Source organism: Centroberyx gerrardi, chromosome 4 (assembly GCF_048128805.1).
Source record: "Centroberyx gerrardi isolate f3 chromosome 4, fCenGer3.hap1.cur.20231027, whole genome shotgun sequence".
NCBI lineage: Eukaryota > Metazoa > Chordata > Actinopteri > Beryciformes > Berycidae > Centroberyx > Centroberyx gerrardi.
The window spans coordinates 9,587,515-9,610,506 of NC_136000.1; the positions used below are offsets into that span (position 1 = coordinate 9,587,515).

Below are 22,992 nucleotides of genomic sequence, written 5' to 3' on the forward strand. Positions count from 1 at the left end.
TTCATGTGGTTAAATGTATTGTTCCATTTCCCCACACTAGGCCTCAGTGTCTCGCCGAGCATTAGAGCACTTAAACTGACGACCACATGAAAGGCCTGTTTGTGAGGAGCCACTTCTCTCCCAAACCCATTGGTTGCTTATTGGATGCAGCTCTCGCATGTTAGCATCAGTTGCCCGCCGCATACCCAAACTGAGGCACTGCGCACTGGAGCCTTTGGTCACTGACTGCCCGCTGTGAAGTGTGGCGTCCATGGTGTGATGAAGGCCCTCTTGGTTTTATTTAGTGGGTTGTGCTGCTGGTGCTTTGGCCCATGGATACTGCTGTTGCGTAACTATTGTATAAGGCTAGCTGACGTGTCACTTAAGGAAGTTTAGTTTCCAGTATCTTCAGCGTCTCTGACAGTGGTATTATAGCTTGGTAGGATGTGAAGAGTAGCAGACATTGAGGCTCCACTAATGAACAAGTGCGTGGACTCAAACTAACGTTGGCCATTATTTTTGGCCACTTTTTGTGTTTTCGAACGGGACAAAAGAGGCAATTAGGAATCCTCAGAATACGTATGCTGTTTGCTAACTTTTGAAAAATTGATTCTTAAATAGGTTTGACTGGCTGATGGTCTTTTCCGTTCTGCTCACTGACTCGCTATTTTAAAACCCCTTACCCACTGACTGCACACACAAGCTCATATGCAAGCTTACGCACGCATGCATGCACACACGCACGCACACACACACACACACACACACACACATTGGCTAACAGCACACCACACAATGTAAGAGCCACACCACTCTTTCCTAGTTCCTGGTCATCCATCACTGGTTTTCCCAGCACTGTCACATCTGGATGACAAGCCTGACAGCCTTACGCATCTGTGCAAACACAACCGGCCCTCAGCGCTTGGAAAACATGATCAGAACCAATCAAACACTTACAGAGTCCCATGACTACCGGTAGCACAGCAGCGACCACACAAAATCCCTTCAGGTAGACATACAGCAGATCCACCAAGGTGGTATATATCATCCTTACAACAAAGACAACATTTCTGACACATCTTACACTTATTTGGAAACACAAACAGTGGAGGAATGCATTACTCATGCAAGCACCGTCATACACTTTTGATTAGGGACAGGTTGTTTGAACAGGGTTGATAATGGGATGATTGATTTTGGCAGTCAGCAGGTGGATGGATGAGTCCTCCCTTTGAAAACACTGGCTCTGCGGTCTGAACTGGGAACAGGGGGTAGGTCTTAGGGGTTTTCCTGCAACATGTGGCGAACTGCAGGTTGGTGGTCTCTGTCCCTCTGATATAATGCTGGTGGTTCCCCTGTGTGATTTCCTCCCGAGGACATACATTCTTCTGGGTATCAATATTGTCTTTGACCACTCCTAGCGAAGGTCTTGTGTATATGTGGATGGAGCTCATGTTAGGCTAGTCCTGCTTTTTTTAAAAATTTGTTTACCTTTATTTATCCAGGGAAGGCTTGCTGAGCATGCATGCACTTTTTCAGCAACATTTTGTTAGTTAGTTTGTCAGTTACACACAAAGGCCTACTATCGGCCGTTGAGGAGCTATACTGGAGCACTTGGGGTTAAGTGCCTTGCCCAAACGCTCCTGATTGGTAGTTGTTGAGGGCGGGGATAGTGTTACCCATTCACTTTCTATGTCCAACAAAAGCAAGTAAATATGTGTTTAGACAATGTTCATAAGATTATGTTGCTTATGATTCTTCTTCACCCATCCTGCTGGCTAACCAATATCACACTGTACAAAAATCTAGTATACAGTACAATAAGTAACCAACACTGGAATCCAACAGTCAGCACATGATTAGTCATGAGTGTCTCCAAGTGATTCCGCCTTCAGGAGTAACTGTTTATCATGGAAGGCCACATCTGGGATTTTTCAGTATGTACAACATTAATCATTGCTGTCTATTCTGACAATTCAGTCATATGTAGCTGGAAATATTGGATTTGCAATTTTATAAAACAATTTGCGTGTCACGATTGGAGAGCCAGAGATTGTATCTTACCCAGATCCTCTCTTCATGAATCATACCAACGGTTCTGGACAGACTGCAAGACTGAGACGCCACAGCTAAATTCCATCCATTTTAGAATGTAGGTAGAAATATGCCTCTGCGGTTAATATCCTGTGCAGAAAGAATAAATGCCTTTTGCAATGTCATTTGCACAGTGCTGCCAGGCAGTGAGGCAGACAGGAAGATGAATGAACGAGGAAGTGGACAGTTTGTCTCTAGGCAGGTAGTCATGGCCGTCAGCGCAGCCTTCCACAGTGGCTGGTGGAATGTGGGCCTACTGTGTGAGACATGACTACTTCAGAGCCAGTGGAGCTTGTGGCTCTGGCTTGTGGCTGCGTTGGTGAGGAGTTGAGGACAGCAGTGGAGATAAGCAGACAACTCCTCCTAACGTTTTGAGAGGCTGTCATTTGGATGAATCATGACATGGCAGCAGCGGGCCCACCAGAGCGCGCCAAGCCCATGAGGAATCCCTGTCTGTCCCGCAAGGGATTAGTATGGCTAATCAAAACAGTGTCTTCTCCAGCCGACAGCCCCACAGTCAAACACACAACGCCTCCCCAGGGTGGTCCTCTACCAACAGCACACTGATGGGGAGATAGTGATGCAGATATGTCACGCTCACACACACTCTCGCACACTCACACACACACACACACACACACATAAATGTGCATATCCCATGTACACACTCAAAAAGGCACCAGTGTGTGCACATACTGTACATATTGCTTGCAATAAAACTGTCTTAATATTTTACCAGACATACTTAAGTACTTCTCTCCCTTGGTTTCCATGATCTATTTAATTTATACTCATCATCACTCTTTCCTTTCTGTCGCTGTGATTTTAAGAAAATTTAGCTTTGTTTAGTTCATCGTTCATAATTCACTAATTCATAGTCTTTTTGTCTATGTACATGTAGTTACTTGCCAAAGTAGATAAAGTGAACACTTATCAAGATGCCGTATACTTTTCCTCTATTTATAATGTAGATCCAAAAAACGTTTGCTCCAACTGGAGATTATAATAGCTAATCCCAACCTAAAGTGCAAAGTCAGCAGGTTTTAATCTCATATCCTTTCCGTTTAGGCTACAATGTGAATGCTATTTTTTGTTCCTTAGTTATGGGGCTTAGGTTTGAAAGGTCACTTGTAATATAGTGCAAAGTTGTGGTAAAGATAATGGTGCATGTTATGTCATTTCAGCTGCTTCGGCCCACAACCGCTAAACAGAAAGTCCAAGAAAAGAACCAACCATTCCCTTAGGCTACTTTTGAATGATGTCACAACCCATTGAGCGACACTGTCCAACAATGACCCATGGGCCATTTGGGAGATGTAGCTATGACTCACCGCTAATTGACCTTAAAATATCAAGCCACATGAGCTGGCTTTTCAGAGCAGGGGTGCGCAGGGCTCCCGCACCCCCTTTGGAGTGGTCAAAGCCTTGTTTGGACAGCCTGGCCCGACTGGCCAACCATGTACAGTACCAATGACCAGGCCCTAAACACAAGAAAGGCCACTCAGTGCCTTAAGATCCGGTCCCGGAGGGGCCTGTACAATCAGCCTTTATACAATGGGTTGTTTTAGCCAAGCAATGGTTTAAAACATGTTCCAGCCCTGCTGATTGCTGGCTGCTATGCTAACAAGGTAACGAGGGAGCTAGTTAGTGATTTCTCTGGCTTCCTTTATGTTTGTTATTCTTATTTTCTTTATTTTTCTTATTTTATGTTTGTTATTCTTATTTTCACTTCTTTGAAGAAAACTTTTCAGACAGTACTTACCATTGTAACCATTGTATAAAAGACATAATGCCTCAGTGGACATTCTTTACTGTTTATATGCCGATGGTACTCAGCTGTGCCAGCTGTACTTAGCCATATCACCATTGTAGCTATAATCATGATAAAGAACACCCTCCAGCTATTATTCCTATACTCTCACAGTAGACTGGAACTTGGTGCTCCACCTGGCCACTCTCCAGTGGTTACACTGCAGTGAGCATGCATCGCGCCACAACCAGCGTGTCATTATACAATACTGTGGTGAGGCCAATGCATACTTTTCATTTGTCTCTGGTGTTAAACCCGTTCATTTTGGATTTTGTCATACACTTCCTCGCCGAGTTGTAGAAACCAGAAAACCCCGAAATTGTACTGTTTACATGTAACCCTTCAATATTGTAGCCCTCGTGGCCATGGAGGATGACAAATGCCTCCTGGCATTTGCTTCACTTTGTTTTGTGGCAGTGTCTCCTCTACTAGCATGCATTTAAGGCTATTTTCTACTTACGGGGCTATTTTATGGTGTGGCGGAATGTCCCGGGAGCAGAGGGGTGTACAGCTGCGTGTTTGATGGTGGCTGTTGGAGACGGCAGGGTCACCTCTGCACCCTGCGGCAGATACCTCAGTGAGATGGAAAGACACACTCTGGGGAACACCACAAGCCTTCCCAGCACTACAACTGTATCTCCTCCTGGAATACTTCAGACCTCAGCGCAACAGATGATATAACCTTGCAACACAGTCACAGGGCGAATCGTCGGCTTTAGGGTTTTTCGAACTTTGCCTTGTTTATTTATATGAATCTCAGGTAATAGTAGCATGGTGGCCAATCAAAGGCAACCTGTTATGTGGCTGTTGGCCTCTCCCTCACAGCCTGAGTAAAATGTTAAAGATGGTTATGCGGTTGTGGTTTCACCTCAGGTTCACTGTGAGTTTGTTGAGGCCCAGCTGTCACCGCGGATGCTTTCCCTCATAGAGGATACCACTGTGCTTCTGATGGGAAGCTTACGGAAAGACAGAGTCATCATGTTAGGATTTCATAGAGGCTTCCAAGGGGTCAGATACATTGACTTAGTATCAAGCTCCATTTTCGCAGAATTGGACACAGGACCTTGTGTAGTAATAGCATAATTACCCTTATCCTCGCCCTCAAGGCTATCCAACAAACCAAGTTAAACAAAGGCTAGAAGTCGAATAAAGTTATATGTTTTTAGACAAATTAGATATTTCATGCTATACCACAAATCACTACTGTAACAGGAATACTTCTCACTGGTTAAAGATCTTCCACTGTAGCTCAAAGTACTATTAACCATATTGACCATTTAAGTGTCCTAATTTGTAGATGCACTAACACAGCGGTGCTCTCCTCATGTGCTAGTTAGAGCACAAATAATAATAATACAAAAGTATCCTACACCACACTGAAAGGCTTCAGACCCATCCCACTACTTGCATGCCTTTAATAAATATTCAGTTTAGAAGTATTTTATATCATGCAAGTTGTTGGCTTTCTCCACCACTGGTTGCTCAAATCTAATTGATGTGTGTGTTTTTGTGATTTATTTATGAGGTAAGATGGTTTCATTGTTTTTCATTGAAACATACTCAAAAGGCTTTGCAGCGCTGCAACTCAGCCTCAGTTGACCCTGATTATGGTGGTGAGTGTTTAGAGTCTCCACTGGATTTGGGTCACATTTATGATCTGAAACGATCACTCTATTCCCAATAAAACAGGGCTATTGTGGACTGAAACCCATCCGTCCGTAGTGTGCTTATAATGATATTTTATTGTGCTTTCGCTCATCTTCATTGGGTGTTTGCTTCAGCACTGAACCCTGTGAACTGATTTTGATTCAGGCACATGAACAAATCGTGAACCTTCTGAACTCACTTATTGTGCATGGGTATGAGTTTGCATGGCTAGTTGGTCATGAGGCCAATGGACGATTTTCAATACATTGTAAATTATCTCCATTTCTCACTCTACTGGGTGTAGATGCCTCTGGAGGAGTTGAAAGGCATGTCACCTCGATTGGCCTGTGTCTGAAAATCATTTTTCAGACTCTAAACCGAATCTCTTTTTCCATGTCCGTTATTTTTCTGAACATTGCTGGTGCTGTCATTAGGTTCAAGTGAAGGTTACTTCTGTCTGATGGCGCTGACGCTTTGGAAACAATAAAACCCCAGTCTCTCTCCCCTCCATCAAGTGTCACTACGCAACAGAGTCCCAAAACACCAAAACAAGGGGGCAACCCTGGTAGAAATGGGCCCCATTCCACACTCTTCCAGGCGCTTATCGCCGGAATCTTCTGGAATCTTTCGTGTGCCCGCAGATCCGACTCAGAGAGGGAGAGAGAGCAAGAGAAAGTGACAGAGAGAGAGAGACAGCAGCTCAGGCTCCTATAGCTTGCCCCTCCCAGAGTTAAAGATGGATTCCTGGAGGAATGCCTCCATGGCTGTATCGCGTGACTGCGACTGCTCCCCGCCGTCGAACACATGGGACTCATTTACCCTTGTGGGCCACAATGATGGTGCCACAAACATCAGGCCCCCTCAGGAAGGGAAGAGAAGGGAGGAAGAGAGGGAGGAGAGTAAGGGGAGGAGGATCTACCATCATACAATGCCAGTGTCCCAAAGGACATAGCGGGTGGCACATAATGGATCATCATCATTTGCCGTGTGGTGAACGTGACCAAATGAGTCTCACCGCTTTATTACAAGTACCACACAAAGGACCCTCATAATTCTGACTGAACAAGGCAGTGATATATCATCAGTTTAATCCAAGTTGGATCAAAGTGTCGGGTCATCATACTGTGGTTGAGAAAAGCTTCTCTACATTAAAGTATCATTTTAGAGCATGGAAGGCTACCTAAAACCGCGAACTGTTTTGAACTAGTTATGAATGCATGTAAGAGAAATAGAAGGAAGGAAAATGAAATAGAGAATGGTTGAAGGAGTGAAAGAGGGACAGTGTGGTGATTGTGCTGCCTGACTGCGCTCTGGCGATGGCTGTTCAAACAGGCCTGAGCTGAAATGTCACCAGTCCTCCGCAGAGAAAAGGCCCGCTGACAGCCTGTATAAACACTGGCGTTTTTTTTGCCCTGTAATCGCATGTTCACTTAAAAAGAGCGCCCAATGAATTCCACGGACATTCGGTAATACTTAGGGTCTCTGCTGCGGTGTGTTTTTTTTTCTCCCATCTGTTTTACCATGATGGAGGGTGTCTCTTGTCCATGGAGAGAGGGTGGAAGGTGGGAATAAAATCCAGATTGTCACGGAGAGTCCCGACATTCCTCTCATTGCATGAAGCCACTCAGCACATCACAAGACTTTGGTTAACTGGTCAACACTACACTTGATGCGAATACTCTCCCATGTAACTTCTGATACCATTACAGACTTGAAGACATGACAGGAATTAATACATGTAATATACACATGTATGCGGCCGGGTGACATGTTAGTGAGGGAGGCCACCTAGTAGTCAAAGACTTGCTGGTTCAATCCCCAGTACTGACAGCACCCAATACTACAAAGTCTCCCTGAGCAAGAGCAACTAACCACCATATACAAGCCTGCTTCACAGGCAGATATTGGAAATGAGCTAAGATTAGTTAAAAATGATGATACAACAAAACAGACTTCCTTAGAATATGCTCTTGTCTTATCTACTCTTGTAAAAATAAGCCATATAGTTTACAGTGCATGTAATTTTCAATGGGCGATGTATTATGCTGTTGTCTCTTATTGCCACTCATGGACATTGGTGCTGTGGTTCCTCTTTGTGTCTCATGTAGGAGTCGTCCGCCAGGTGAAGCCTCTGATCGGCCCATTGAATACAGTGCTGAAACTGTCCTCGAGCAACCTGACGTCCCAGGGACTCTCCCACCAGAACATCATCAACGTTCACGTCTTCGTTTCCGAGTTCTGGTTCTGAGATGCAGACAGCAAATTTTACCACATGTATCAACGCATCCCTTGTCTAACTGCACCCTCCTTAAAGTGAAGACACGAACACAAATGTACTCGGAGGAAACCGGCTTCAGTGTACCATGAAGTGCATGTACACAATGGTTATGTTAGATCAATGGATAGATCAGTGTAGGTTGTGTAGGTTTTAATATTATGTTTGATTACTTTTGACCTTTTCAGTGATGACAGACCACTAGCTGCTTTTAAGTGTACATTAATGAGAGCACTACCTTTTGTTCTGATGACAAGCTCCTCCTGTATTGCATCTGGCATAATGGAGCTAAACATGAAGAAACCGTATGCTATAAAAGAAATGAGACATCCAGAATATGATGTAAATTGAAAGTGCATGCATTTAGAAATGACATTAAAGGATATGATGGTTGAATGCAACAATATTCTCTCATGAAATTATAAACTTTCTTTTTTTTGTCGCATTCACTTTTTCCTTTCTTACTGTATGCATTGGATAAGGTATTATTTTCTACTGAATAAACATTATTTTTAGTTACAGTATTTATGTTTTTGTGTTTTGTGAGAAAATGGAGCAAAAATTTGGATAAATATTGATTCTTAAGATATTTAGAAATATATATAGATATATATATATATATCTATATATCTATATAGATATATATATGTATATAGCCTAAAAAAACAAAAACTGATCCCAGTAAAAATATTAAAATAAACACATTAAATGTTTTCATGCACATTAATAATTTGATTTCATTTGGTATAGCCAAGTTATGAGTTGCCACTAATAAACACCACACTGTGCGCAACAATCTGGTTAAGGTCATATCCTGATTACGAGAAACCCTATGATAACTGTGACATGTCAATATTAGCTAGCAAACAGGCATACAAATATCTTATCCTATTTACTTTTGTTCATGGTGGTCTGTAAAAATTCTGTTTCCATGGTGATATTTAGAATGTTCCGTTTATTCTTTTATACAGGGAAACCTGTGAAAGGGATATAAAGACTCATATAAGCAGCTTGTCTTCAATATGGCCTTAATCGGGATATGAGCTAGCACCCAAGATACTCTGTGCATGTAAACACGCTCACTGTGGGTTTTACTCCTGGTCCTTTTGTCATTTCGGGAGATGGGGGAGGTGGGATTTTCAGAAAACCCTCTTTGGTAGAGTGACTGAGGGAGGAACAAGGAGGATGGTGGTAGCAGTGGTTGAGGAGCAAGAGCCTGGGCACCAGCAACCACATTCCTAATTACATTTGTCAGTGAACCAGAACTCCTCTCTCCCTCAAACTTGGGGGACATCAGACAGAGAGTGAGCCGAGCAGATGTCAGTAACGGCCTAACTATGGGACCGTAATCATCACTGTGGCCAGGCCCAGCCAAAGCCTCCCAACGCTTCAAAGACAATGGTGGAGGAGGGACATCCATCAGGATCTCAAGTCGTCTGCCGTGATGGATTTTAAGTCTCTACTGAAGGGGGATATCCTCTTCAGAGGAAATAGAGGCCAGCAGGTCAGCCTTGTGGTCGACATGAAAAGAGAGAAGAAATGCAGCATGTGTGTGTGTGAGTGTGTGTGTGTGTGTGTGTGTGTTAACTCCAGAACCCTAAAGCCTCTCTTTTAGCCCACATTTGATATGGTACATGTTTTTTACTTAATGCTTGACAAGGGGCCGGCATAATTTTACAAACTTATGCTAATGCTAGTTTGAATCAACCATCTTAGCAAATAATCCCACACTGTCTGGTTTGGAGAATAGTTGGAGAACTGCTTCCTATACTCTTATACTCCCTATGTATGGGAGGATTAAGGTTACGAGGGAGCATCCAGTACATAAACTGAAAAATGTCCTTGTGTCTGGTGCGTCCCTATTGTATTTCAAAAACTTGTGCTAAGCAGAAGAAAGACGGTGACCATTTTGATCAATTTTGAGGGAGTAAACACAGGAGTAGCATTTTGTCAAAGCGCTATAAAGTACACAAACAGCAGAATTATGACCACCTTTCTGTGTCTGGAAAATACTGGTTACAAGGGGGCAACCACATGGAGTAAAGCATGTCTATACACCTAGCACACCACTATTGTATTTCAGCAATGTGTCAGAATAGAGACGGTGTCCATTTCAATCAGTGTTGGAGAAAACACATTCAATTGGCACTGATTTAGGTTATTGGAGGAAAGAATTTCTATGTACTTGGCACGTCCCTACTGCATTCCAAAACCCATAGAAAAACACATAGAAATTACTTTTTTTTTTTTTTTCAGAGTCGCACACAAACAGCAGAATATGACCAACATAAAAGCTATACAGTCAGACTGTGTGGGAGGACATTACCCAGGAAAAGCCTGGCTGGCTCTGAATCTGGACAGTAAGAAAGGCTGGGGCAGCAGTCCCTAGCAGCGCTACCAAACCACATACATGTGTGGGGACAAATGAGCAAATATCTTCTGCCAGATTCTCCATCCGAAGCCAAGAGGGAGCTGCTTGCACTGGAAGCCTACGGTATGACTAAGCCGAGTGGGCTTGATGAGTCGACATAATGGCAGGGGAGCAGACCGGTGTGCGTCTGCACTGTTTGTTTGTGTACTCTGCTGTGGCACAATGGCGGTCAAGCCTCTCGGTGTGAGTGGTCATGGTGGTGTCTGGCCCACAGGAGAGAGGGTATGGGGCTGATGGGGGTTTAGCCCAGGGCTTGGTGAGGCATGCAGGCGGATCCAGGACAGAGACCAGAGGACCTCAGGAGGCACGTGCTGGGCCCACTCCTGCACTCACCCACTCCCTCTTTTTCCTGGCGTCCTACCCCGGCCTCCACCGCAACACATGTTATAGGATATAAGTGAGTTCTTTTAATAAATTTGGGGGTATTTCTTTTTTTTTTTTTTCCTTTATTTTACAAACCACTGTTTCTCATTACCATAAACACAAAAATGTTTCTTTTAGATGGGTATTACCGGCATGCAGTGGTTTTGCCCCCGTCTCCGTGAGGTCATCTTTGCAGTACATTTCATATTCAAGACGATAATGGGTTAATTTCTGTCTTTCAAACATAAGAAGAGAAGATGTTTAGATTGGATGCCCATTTTTAAATATATACTTTAACTCCTGCATCATCTGTGATACTGTAAACCTGAATAATCATATAAATACCCATTTTATCTGTCTCTACTGATAAGCTTTTGTAATCCTTCACCTGTGTCATAAGTGTCCTCTTGTGAATTTGAAGGCATTTCCAAAGTGGTGTTTCTTATAAGTCCAATAGATGGCAGACACATACAACGCAACACTGCAGAGCCATAGAGTTACAACACAATGTATTTTCCTGAACAACTGTCACTACTTTGCATTACCATGGTGGAAACAGCCAACCAAAGAGCAATGTTTTTTTACTTTTCAGTAAAAAAAAGAAAAAAAAAGAAATCCTTCATGAATCTGAATTTCTATCCAATAGGACAGGCTTTCCAATGAAATCAGAATCTACTCAATTCAGTTTCTGTCATTTTTGGAGCAAATCCTTTAGGGACCTAAATAGTACAAAATTAGACTTCTATAAAATTCTGACTTAAGCCCTACAAGATGTTGGATTGCACAAAAAACAATGTGGGAGTCCTATTGGGACCTTTGCCTAAAATAGGATCTTCAATGATTGGCTCCACAACGCAGCAGATTCTGATTCTTCTGGATTCATAGGTAATTTTGACAAGTAGTAGGCCTATACATACCCTCTGATATGGGACTCCTATTATTGCCTCTCAATGAATACTTTGCGGTTTAGGGTGATAGACAGTTCACCAATTACACAGGGGCTCCATCTTGACCCAGAGAAATACACAAAGCACACAAGTGTGCCCCTCCATAACTTACTGGTTTAAACGTAACCACCTATAACCACTACTGAACTCAACCTGCTGCCAGAGTACACAGTGAATCAATTGCATTTGGGAGTATAGACCAAGGTTGTTCTCATGAAAATTCAGCGTGCAGTCTCTCTGTTGTTACAAGCAGCACCGTGCTGCCGCTCGGCATTTGCAGAAGACGCACTGTGACGTCCATAGTGCTTATGTGGATGCATATCATAGGGAGGGAAGGGAGACGAATCTGACCACATGTAACCATGGTGTGATGGCCACCTAAAATAGTTAGTGACCTTAGGTTGTAAAGACATCTTTTCACATGAGATGAAACGGATGAGTTTAACATGCCCTTGATTTGTTACATATTTGGTTAACTTTTATTGCCTGTAGTGACATTTAAAACAAATGTGTTCCTCATAAGAATTAAAAGCACATTGTTTATTGAGGAAAGTATCCTTATTCCATGACATACTGGCTGTGAGGTTTGAAAATAGCCAATAATAGGAAATAACACTTCAAAACAAAGAGGGCTATTTATTGAGAATGAAAAATCCCACAAATGGTTCTCTGAGGCGCAAGTTCTTAAAATTTGAAGCCCTATTATTTGGGGGACAGTAAAATCCACTGACTGTCATTGTAAGGCTCATGTGTCGTTTTAGCTTTGGAATAATGAAGACAGGGTATCAGCTTTTTTTAAATCTGCTTTTGTGTGTCTTGTGCTTTTCCTGATGTTTGTCTTATATCATTCTGTTCTGTGGTTGATTGTTGATCAGTTAGATCTAGTTAGGCTCATTCTCTGTAAAGTCCTTTGACACATGTATGTGATAAAGGGCTATATAAATAAACAAACTTGAAACTCGAAACTTGGGTATCAAGAGGATACCGGTCCCCATACTGAACCAAGATCACAGTATCAGACCCTAACAATTAAGTAGCTGTCTGCACTTTGAAACAGTCTCTTGAGGATTGCAGCTCTAACACTCTGACGTTGACCATGATCTCACGGCACGTCTGCTAAAGCTTCACTGACATCACTGGCCTTCAGACCTCAAATGTTTAAGTTTTCCTTGTAAGTGAAAACGAGCGGGGAGTTGGTTGTGTCTGCCAGTGTATTGTTTTGTCTGTGGCTGTGTACACACACCCAACTGTCACCCCTCAGTGGACACACAGCGCTGTCTCAGATGTCTTTGCGTCTCGGAGCAGTTACCAGATCGGGACGAGACCAGGAGAAGGGAGCATTGCCTTGTGAACGCTGGGAGTCGTCATTGGGTCTTATTTTGGCATTTTGTTACAAGGGGAACCATTACGTACTGTATGTTTTGATATGTAGTGTCAAGCATGTAATCGTCGTGAACTTACTTTGCACCTGCCCTTGGAGTCTGACACTAACAATCATCACTTACAGTGATTGAAATCACACCCAGTAATTCATCAGTAAATCACTCAACAGAATTGGCAATAAACCTGACTTTAACTGCTGAGTTCCTATTAGAGGAGAGATACTTCAGCTAACCACTTGGATTGTTTCCCTGTATTTAAGTGCAAAATCTAATGACATCCCTTTGCCTTGGTAATGCCACAGTGAGATCATTAATGTGTTTAAGTGCATTTGAATATGACAAAAGGGAGCCTTCTTTCTAAAACTAAAAGACAATGTAACTTTAAATGATGATTCCAAACTCAATCTGAATCTGAATCTCCGAGTCTGACAGGAGAAGAGCATGATGTTCTATCATAAATTAACCAATATGAGAGAATGCTAAATCTATAATTGAATTTGCCTGAGCTGCGTGAGAGAAAAAAATCTAAATACTATTTATGGGTTGGTAATTGTAATACTTGATCCTCCAGGGCACATCTGTATGTCATTGTTCCTAAACCACTGTCTCTGCATACACTCAAACTTTGAGAATTGAGATTCAGAGAATTAATTATCCAATTGTTCAGAGACATCAACAGCTGTATCCCAGGGGAAAGGACTTAAGGCGTCAAAAGCAAAATTTTTAGAGTCAGTGACAGTCACGATGTGTTTGCCTGCTTTCCTATTACCATCATTGCATCTTTGCCCATTTAATGCTCCATTTTACTCTGTGCATGACTACGTCTTGATTTAGCTTTCCAGAAACCGCAATGAGACAAAGGTCGTCTGCGATATTAATGAGTGTAGGGCCTTTGAATCTGGCACATTGGCACGAAGCTTTTCTGTGTGACTAAAATGCGGCTTAGCATTGCCAATAATAATTAATGTGTCACATTTAGTTTTCAATAGGGTGTTTTCTGCCTTTGTAACTGAAGAGGGTTGGGGAAATCCATCAAAATGTTTTTGTTTTGGTACTAGTTCACACAAAGTAGGTTTGGTTAATGGTTAACTGTTACAGTGCGGATGCCTGAGAGCAGCTCTGTGAAGGTGATGCCACTTCATCACAAGAACACTTCTGTCCTGCGTCTGTAAACCATTCTCCTGTTGACTCAGCCCCCCTTATAAGCACACACACCTACCCCACACAACAGAACAAAATGTCTACTTAATGTACATATGGCCTACATTGTCGGTAGACCGCTGTGATGTTACTTGTTCTGTTTCCTCTCATGTCTGACTGAATAAAATAGATCAAGCATTCTTGGTTCCAACCTATTAGCTTAAAGTTCAGAGAAGCCAGGAAGGTTTTCAGACACCATATCCTGTGTGTATGATGATGTTATACCAACTTCTGGCATGACACAGCCTTGACTTGTTGTGCGGTATGGATAGAGCAGACGCTACAGATAAGGTTAGGGTTAAAATCTAGTTAAGCCTTAGACGACTCTGGAAGCCATTGAGGCATCAATCTCAGGGTTCCCCAATCCATACTCCGCCTGGGGTTGCTCTCTATCCCTTTGCCCTCCTTCCTTTTTTATCCTTTGTTGTGGTCACTGGGACAATCGGTTACAGCCCAGCGGAATGGAAACCACTCAGTCAGTCCCTTGCTACAGTAAACTATTAAACAGAAGATCCAGTTACTATGACCAGTCTGGGAGGGGAGGCATCTTCAAGGGAGATTTAGTTCCTCAGAGTGCTTCACAATAATCCCAGCCAACAGACTCCAAAACATTTTCATACATGTTGTCCAGATCACTTACAACATTTCACCCAGTGGAATTCCTCAAATTACGGCAACTACCAAGAAATGAGCTTTTACACGATGATTACACTGCAGATGGCTTCCAGAGTTGTTTGCTGTGTTTATTTCAGAGTAAATGTTGTGTTTTAACTGTTCCTCCGATATCTACATTCGTTGCGATTTCAGGTTGGAATGGAAGTGGCTTCCTTCCCAAAGCTATCAAAGAAACAGCAGAAGACAAACACAACAATGATGATGAACTGGATAAACAACATTCCCCCCGGAAACCCAATACAACTTGTTCCTGTGAATTGGTCTGTCTGTGTGTCCCGCTGAGGCAACAATGGTGATTTCTGTTTGAGTCTTGTGGGTTCCAACCCCAGACCCTGTCTCCCAGTCGGAGCGACAGAAATGGAGGGTCGTGGTCGCCTCAGATGCTTTGTTTTCCACAGTCCCTGCTCACTGGTATCCTGGCTGAGATGGGGCCATCTGCCTTCTCAATTAAAAGGCATGTTTGTGCTCCACATTTGTTTGTGCTCACAGATGATTTTTGTAATAAAACTCAGACTTTCTGGTATTTCTCGGATTCCTGGGTGATGACATTGCGCTTTGCTTTTTTGGGCTTGTGGCTGTTTCCCGTGGAAAATGCAGCTTGCAGAAACTACTGTAGCCGTTTTTTGGTGTGTCTGTGGGATGAAATGAAGAATAGAATGAGTCTTGCCGATGTTCTCCTTGCCACAATTAAGAGCAGACCCGCTGTGTGCTGGGGAACGCACAAGATGAAGAAGCAGCCTTTGCCGTCTCCTCTGAGACAATGACTGTGGGGACAAAGCTCCAGTATTTCATCCCAGAAAACAAAGCCATCCATAATACTTAGCTCTACTCTATTGTTCTGTCTAATCATAATACAGCTATTGATTTGATGATCATGAAAAGGAGTGATTTCTACTCTTGTATTACAGTTACTTTATGTCCAATTCCAAATGTACAAATTGTTTTTGATTGTGTCCAAGTGGCACAGTGTTTTGTAGAGCTAGAGAAACAATACTTTGACAAGGACATTGACACAGGTACAAACCAATGAAAATATTTATGTATTCTAGGAGGTTAAATGTCTGTTTCTATATTCCTCAAAATATGATTTCCCGAATGTGAGGAAGTGTTATTATGTTTTTGCGTACATTGTGGATTTGGCATTGGTTCTCTATTGGACAACTTTGGGCTGTCCTGGGAGCTCCACGGACCACACACAGCACCTTGCCCAAAGCACGTTCTGGCCGGTGCCCACTCGCCTAGGCACCAAGTGTGGGAAGATGGTGGTACTGACAGTGACCACTGGTCAGTCTTTGGATCAGTGTGATCCAACAGATGGTTCAGCCAGGAAGCTATCCATTTGTTAAGGGAAAAGGGAAGGTGCTTAAAAACACCAGCCTTATATGGCTGAGAATGAGCTTTGACCTCATGAGAACAAAGTGAACATTCTGCTTTATTGCTGATATTGAGTTAAGGAGCACAGAAAACATGTTTTCATGAGAGGAATCAGCTGTAATCTATCATCCTGTGATCATTCTTCTCATCAAACTGCCCAGAGCCCCATTTTTGAATGAGTACTTGAGCCAAAGTAGGTAGATTTAAGAGAGCCCTTCATTTGAGAAAGAGCTTATTGCCAATCAGTCGATGGTTTCTGCGCTTTATGGAAGAGCGGCTGTGTTATGAAATGGACTGTGTGTGTGGTATATGGTAATTGTAGGAGAGAGCGAGAAGGCCTGGTCTGAGCGCATTGTGGATTCTGAGAAGCCAATGCTTTTGGTTGGCCAGTGCTAAGCGGCCATGGCGGTTTCTACAGCTTAGTCTCAAGGATGTGCCATTGGGCTGCAGGGCGATGAGGCAATAGTAGTTCACGCAAGGGCTCTGTCACTAAACCTCCCACCAACACCACTCAGCGAAGAGCTGCGAGGATAGATTTCTCGTTAGGACAGGCTTGGAGTGGTACGGGGTCTTACTGTGTAATGATTTTAACATGTGACTCCGGGGCTGTGGCTTTTTGCCGGGTTCCTCGCGGGTGTAAGACCTCCCTCTGCACTTTGATGCCTCAAGTTTCCTTTCCACCATTGTGAATGAAGCATCTGGCTGGAGGGACTAAAACCATAATGTAGTGACGTGTGATCTCTCTCCATTGTTGGATATTTTCATTTACTGATACCCACCTCTAGAAAACTGGATTATCTGTATTGTCTTTGGGATATCCTCAGTTGTCATCTGTCAGCAGTCACCAGTGAATCAAATCTGTAAACAAGCTGAAAACTTAGCACATTAATACTCCACAAAAGTGCAAACTGGTGCTGACATGTCCTCTTATGCCGGGAAAGGCCTGATATATGAAATCCTCCCAGGACGGTCCACTTCATCACTGTTTTGTCTCTTGTCAGGACAGAGATTCAATATCTGTCATTAAATGTCATTAAATTGTCAATAAATGCCATTCTGTACATTTTAGCAGGAATTGCGTTACTAATGTAATTGTGTCTCAACATTGAGACTGACGGGGCAGGATGACGATGTTAAAGGTAGCCAATTTCAGGTGCTTTTCATTTTGATGTAAATTGTGTGCTGGAACAGTGGATGTTGTGTTGTTGTCATTTGTTATGTATGTGACCTACATGTGAACAGATAAAAGGAATTTTCGAACATGATGACATATGTATCTCTCTGACATGAAACTGTAACATCCTTAAGTGAACTGTATCAAATGCCTTGAAGCCAAGACACATATACTTCTGGTGAGGTCTGTGTTCTGAAATGGCCATCTGGGGCATCAACTTTCAGCCTTGCATGTAGTAAGTCTTTCCCTTGGAGGATCTGCACTTACATAAACACGGGGTGTCTTATGGGGTTTTATAATTGTGTTATTCATACTGCATCATACAATCACCCATAAGCCAGGTCGGGTGCAGTGCCACGAATGGTAAGGAGAATATGTGAGCAGTAAACACGAGAAGGTCTGCTCCATTGACAGGAATTCCACTCTCTGCTGCTGCTGTGAAACATGGCGCACCTAATTGTACAGTGGTCACCCACTAGGTCTAAATAGGGTTCAAGACCACACAGTACGATGCAAGCCCACGGGAGGAAACTCTCAGAGACACAGGAAGAAACTGTGAGCCTTCTTCACTGATTGTTTTATTTAGGGTGACCCATCTCCTTATGGTCTCAAAATCCATCTTCCTCCGTTTATTTCTGTGTTTCATTGCTACGCCTCTGTTCTATGTATACCAACAAGGGGACGTCATGCCACGCACATTGGAGCATAGAGTATGCACCCTTGTGGCTAGGGTTTTTGCCTCGTCTTGAGCGCATGTCAAACCCATTAAGCAACAACTTTTGTCACAACACAGTAATCAAATTAAATGCTAGGCAATCATTGGCTCTATTATTGAATAAAGACACAATATTGCCCATGACAGTTGTGAATGTGTTTGTGTGACAGAGACACTGATCTTGATTTGGATCACGACAGCACGCTGTGTTGGTGATGGTGAGGACCCAGAGGACCGAGTGACAGAAGTCACGGAAGCTTCAATAAACAATAGCTTCATGTCTTGACCAAGCGATGGAGAAGTGAAGATTTACGAGGTGATAAGTACAGTGCTTACCCTTGAGGCTGTGGGCCCCATGCTGTTCCCCCAAAATCTCTCAACAAAAGAGGGAAAACAAGTGGTGTCTTCGGGAATATGCGGCTTTTGCTCCATCACTGGCCAGCCCAAGTTTAGATCACCCCCCTCCTGCTAATGACACATTCAAATTAGCTGTGGTTAGGGTTTTCTTCAAATACACAGCTAGATTCACACAAATTCTTCTCCCCACCTCACCTCTCTCTGGTCTGGCCTAAAGAAACCACATGCCGGGGTCACTGCGCTCTCCTCAAGCCAAACCAGACCCATAATTTTGCTTTTGTTTCAGATGTAGCCTCAAAGCCTGAAATATAAAGACCCAGGGCGGCCTGGGAAGGTCAGTGTGTAGAAGGAGAGAGCGAGATAGAGAGAGAAAGAGAATGGGAAAGAATGAAAGAAAGTCAGAATGAGAGAGTGGGGCAGAGAAATAAAGAGGGACTCAAGAACACTGGCGAGGGCTGAGCTGTTTCCAATCTGGTGAGGAAGTCTTTATTATACAGTATGTGTGTGGACAGGAAGAGCTATGTAACGAGGAGCAGATCTGGCCAAACCACTGGCCATTACTGACCATTGCTGACCATTACACCCAATGAGCTTTAACTATTTTGGATCCATGCAATCCATGCTATCTCCAGGTTACCAGAGTACATTCACACTTCAGTGTAATCTTTCAATGTGACAGTGGAGCGACTTATTCTTGACTATCACTGCATTTAAAAAATTCTTTCAAAACCTCTGTTTTGCAAGCCAATGACTTTGAAATAGCTTGGAAAAATAAACCAAAATTCTGCTAATGTATGACCTCATGAAGTTAGATGTCTCAAACAATCAGAAGTATTTTCTATGATATTGTTTATGAATGATGAAAATGGCACTTTCCATTCTTTCCCAGTTGTTTTCCTCTGCCAGGGGTTGTAAAGAATACTGACCATTTTGTGAAACTACTGTGAAAATATAAATACAGTATGACACACGTTTTGCAATGGCCATTCATGAAATTGCTATCCTTGTAATGATATTTTTAACAGTCTCACCTCATGTAAAATACTCTGGTTGATATTCTTGACGTCAGTAGCCTTTCTAACAATGGGACTATGTTTGCAGTCCCTCATCACTGAGTCTATAACCAGCTGACATTTAGGTGGGCCAAACCAGAACTCCAGTCATGATGAAACAAGTTTTCTGCCATTCACCACCTTCTGTTAAAAGTAAAAATGTCATAATGCACACACCATAAGACTTCCATTGTAATAAATGGAGAGGAGTGGAGGTGGTGGGAGTGAAAGAATTGAAACCCAAAAACCTCAACCTCCTTTTAAGCAAAACAAACCAGTTTTGTCTGAGAGCCAGCTAGTGCATTATACTTGCCTGACCTCAGGAAGTTTTCCCTTTCAGTCCAACTCTGGACACAGTGTTCCACCATCGGGGGACCAGGCAGATCTATGACACATGCGATGGCCAAGCTACAGTGTGGCCCTGGCCACAAATCCAGTAACATTTGGCCCCTGGAGCCTTGTTTCGTGGGAAGCCGGTACTCTGACCACAGATGGACAATAACATGGTTTCTGCTTGGCGTGCATTGGTGTTTTGTACAGTATGTGACATACTGCTTGGCTTAGCCTTACCTATTGTAAAACTATCCATAATCTTTCAACCTCATGGGACTTTTACTGTAAGTTTGAGTAATGGCAGGCGTTTTAAAGGTTCTGTAATCAGTAAGAGTGACATTTACACAAGTATTTCATGGTAATACAATGGAAAACTATTGCAAAATACACATAACTTCAGGCTGACCCACAGTGCTCTACATAGGATGGTTAAAGCATTATTATGCTGCCATCACATAACAGTGAGGGAGCACTTTTATCTAAAGCACTTTACAGTACCATGAGTGCATACATTTTAGATTGAGATGGCATTGACCAAAATGGGAATCAAACCACAGCATGTTTTGAGGCATCCTCTACTCATTGAGCTATATAGGACAACATGCCACAATATGCCATGCCTCAGAATCAAATTGGTGAGAAATACTTAGTTTTTCTGGTTACCCAAAATACTCTTGGTCTGATTATTCTTAAGCAACAGCTTTATATGTGGTGGAGGGTTTTATTTTAGTAACAGTTCTGTGGTGCTCTCCAATATTCTGCTCCAAGAAGGCCATGCATACCTCTCCGTCAGACAATGTACTGATTTTATCTCCTGCTTGACAGAAATGCCACAGACTAAAACACATTTTTTTTCTTTTCTCCAGCATGTTTTTTCTGCCTTGTCCAGCCTTGTGCTGTGGGATCGAGTTCCTTTGTAAAAAGATGACATCTGGAAGCCTAGTTTTCCACTGCTCCCCTTGTAATTGTTTATGTTTTGAGACCACTGGCAAGTCTAATCTTGTCATGTTTTATTAAGACCTGTATTAAAGAATCTACAGTGAGGAGTCCATGACAGACCTGCAAGATACCACCATGGAGAGCCCTGTAATTGAAACTGAAATGCAGTGCAATGAGATTCTCAATCCTCTTAATGTATTCTGCTCATGGCCTCCTATATTGAGCATGAAACACAGACGTGCTGGCATCTGGCTGGTTGGGCAATGTGTTAGTTCCAAGGTCAGTGAAATTGCCAAATCTCAGACATTGTATTGTAAAATACTATACACACGTACACCATATCACAAAGTAAACAACATTCAATGCAGGCCAAGGGGTAACAATTTAACCCTAAGTGCATTTTTACCCCTATTGTGAACTGTTTATTTCTAAGAAGAAGGTTTGTTTTACATAATTGCATCTGACAGTGTGCCCTGTGACAAGAAACCACACAAAGTCATTATACGTTCGTAGATTGGAAAGAAATGTACATTTGTCAGCATTATGATTTATTTTGCCTGGGTACGGTAAACAAGGCGAGACAGGCGATTCCTTCCTCTCTGAAACCAAGCATATCAGACTGGATTCCATCCCTCTCCTATTTCATTTCATATTTCATACAGCCCATTTGAACAATTGTGTTATTATGGCAGTGTAAATAGACCTTTGCACTGGGCAAGACTTCAGGAATGCTGATGATGTGTAAGCCGACTCTATGCTGGCTGCAGGAAGCTAAAGCATCATTTATTGCGGAGATTGGTGGCCCCTGCGATAGGTGGGTGGTGTTTATTGCCAGCCAATCATCTGCATAGGCTGACACAGAATGATTGGTGAAATTGTATCAGAGTCAGCATGACTTGAATATAATGACCAGTTTGGAATTGCAAGTATGCATTGTACCTCATTCAGTTAGCTGCCCCTTGAATACAATTTTTCCATGGAGGTATTCTCCAGTTGTATACATATTTCCAATGTAATGTAGCCTGTATCTCTTCTTTTGGAGAAATTCCTCCACATCTATTTTGCAATAACACTGAGGATGTTAAAGACACAGTTTACATGCTTTCTTTCTTAACTCAACAGTCTGCCAAGTGTGCCTGAGCTTTTTCACTTAACACATTTTGCTTACGCAGCTGATTCAAGCCATAATGATAGAGTCCGAGTGAGTATAGTTTACCTGGATCATGTGATAGCTCTTGGGTTACCCCCCCCCCCTCTGCTCCCCCCGGTGCCCTGGCCTTGGCTGCCCTCCTCAAGCCCCCATTAACCCCCACCTCAGACCCTGGTGGAGCCCAGCCAAAGCATATACAGTATGTAAGAGCACACTATAGGCTAACCTGCTGATGTGGTACCTCCTCTTACTTTCCCTCTCCCGTGTGGTTGTTATGTCTCTGGGTCTCTGGAGGGACTGAGTTACTACGCTGCAGATGCATGTTTGAGATCTCTGCAAAGTTACCTAGATTTGTTATGGTATACAATGCATTATGTTACAAAGAGGAACAATTTCAAACCAAAATACAGATCTGCCACTTTCCTGTATCCATTTTCCAATGCTTAAAACAAGTTGAAAATCAGTAGTGTGGAGGAGTAGGAGCTTTAATGCAGAGCTCTTGGTGTACCTGAAGCACAACCACAGTGTAAACTTTCTCCCCTGAGGTAGGAGATTCAGGATGTGGCTTTCAAGGAAAGCTGTGCGTGTGTGTGTGTGTGTGTGTGTGTCTGTGTGTGTGTGAGTGAGAGAGAGAGAGAGAGAGAGAGAGAGAGAGAGAGAGAGGTTGAGTGCATGTGCATGTATGCATGCATGTGTGTTTGTGTCTGAGTGTGTGTGTGTGTGTGTGTGTGTGTGTGTGTGTGTGTGTGGTCCTGTTAGTGGGGTGGAAAATTATTTTTATTTTAAGTTTTAGTTCAATATTTGCTTTTCCCTCAAGTTGCCAATGACATTTTTAGAACTAGAGCCGACTTGACACTGGTGGGGCTTGTGTGAAAATGAAAACTAAGAATGGATGCAAATGTGTGATCATGTGACTGAGCAAGCCCATTTCACAAAAGGGGAAGCAGAGCTCCCGTGGCATAAGTTCGCTCACGCAGTTATTTACTAAATGAGAAGACTACAAATTGTGAGCAATTCATTTTCAGTCTATTTTCATCACATGAGCATTTGAACATTTACCCGTCTAATATTTACATTTAGCAAAAACACAGACAC

The 22,992-nt window shown here is 42.8% G+C and overlaps 1 protein-coding gene across 1 annotated transcript in view; it reads left to right on the top strand.

The window, feature by feature from the left end:
- Nucleotides 1–8,329, top strand: part of fbln1 (fibulin 1) — a 30,948-nt gene extending 22,619 nt beyond the window's left edge. Inside the window, exon 17 of the mRNA XM_071922727.2 lies at nucleotides 7,639–8,329. Coding sequence (XP_071778828.1) covers nucleotides 7,639–7,778 — 140 coding nt within the window. The 3' untranslated portion in view covers nucleotides 7,779–8,329. The remainder of the gene's footprint in view (nucleotides 1–7,638) is intronic.
- The last annotated feature ends 14,663 nt before the right edge of the window (nucleotides 8,330–22,992 follow it).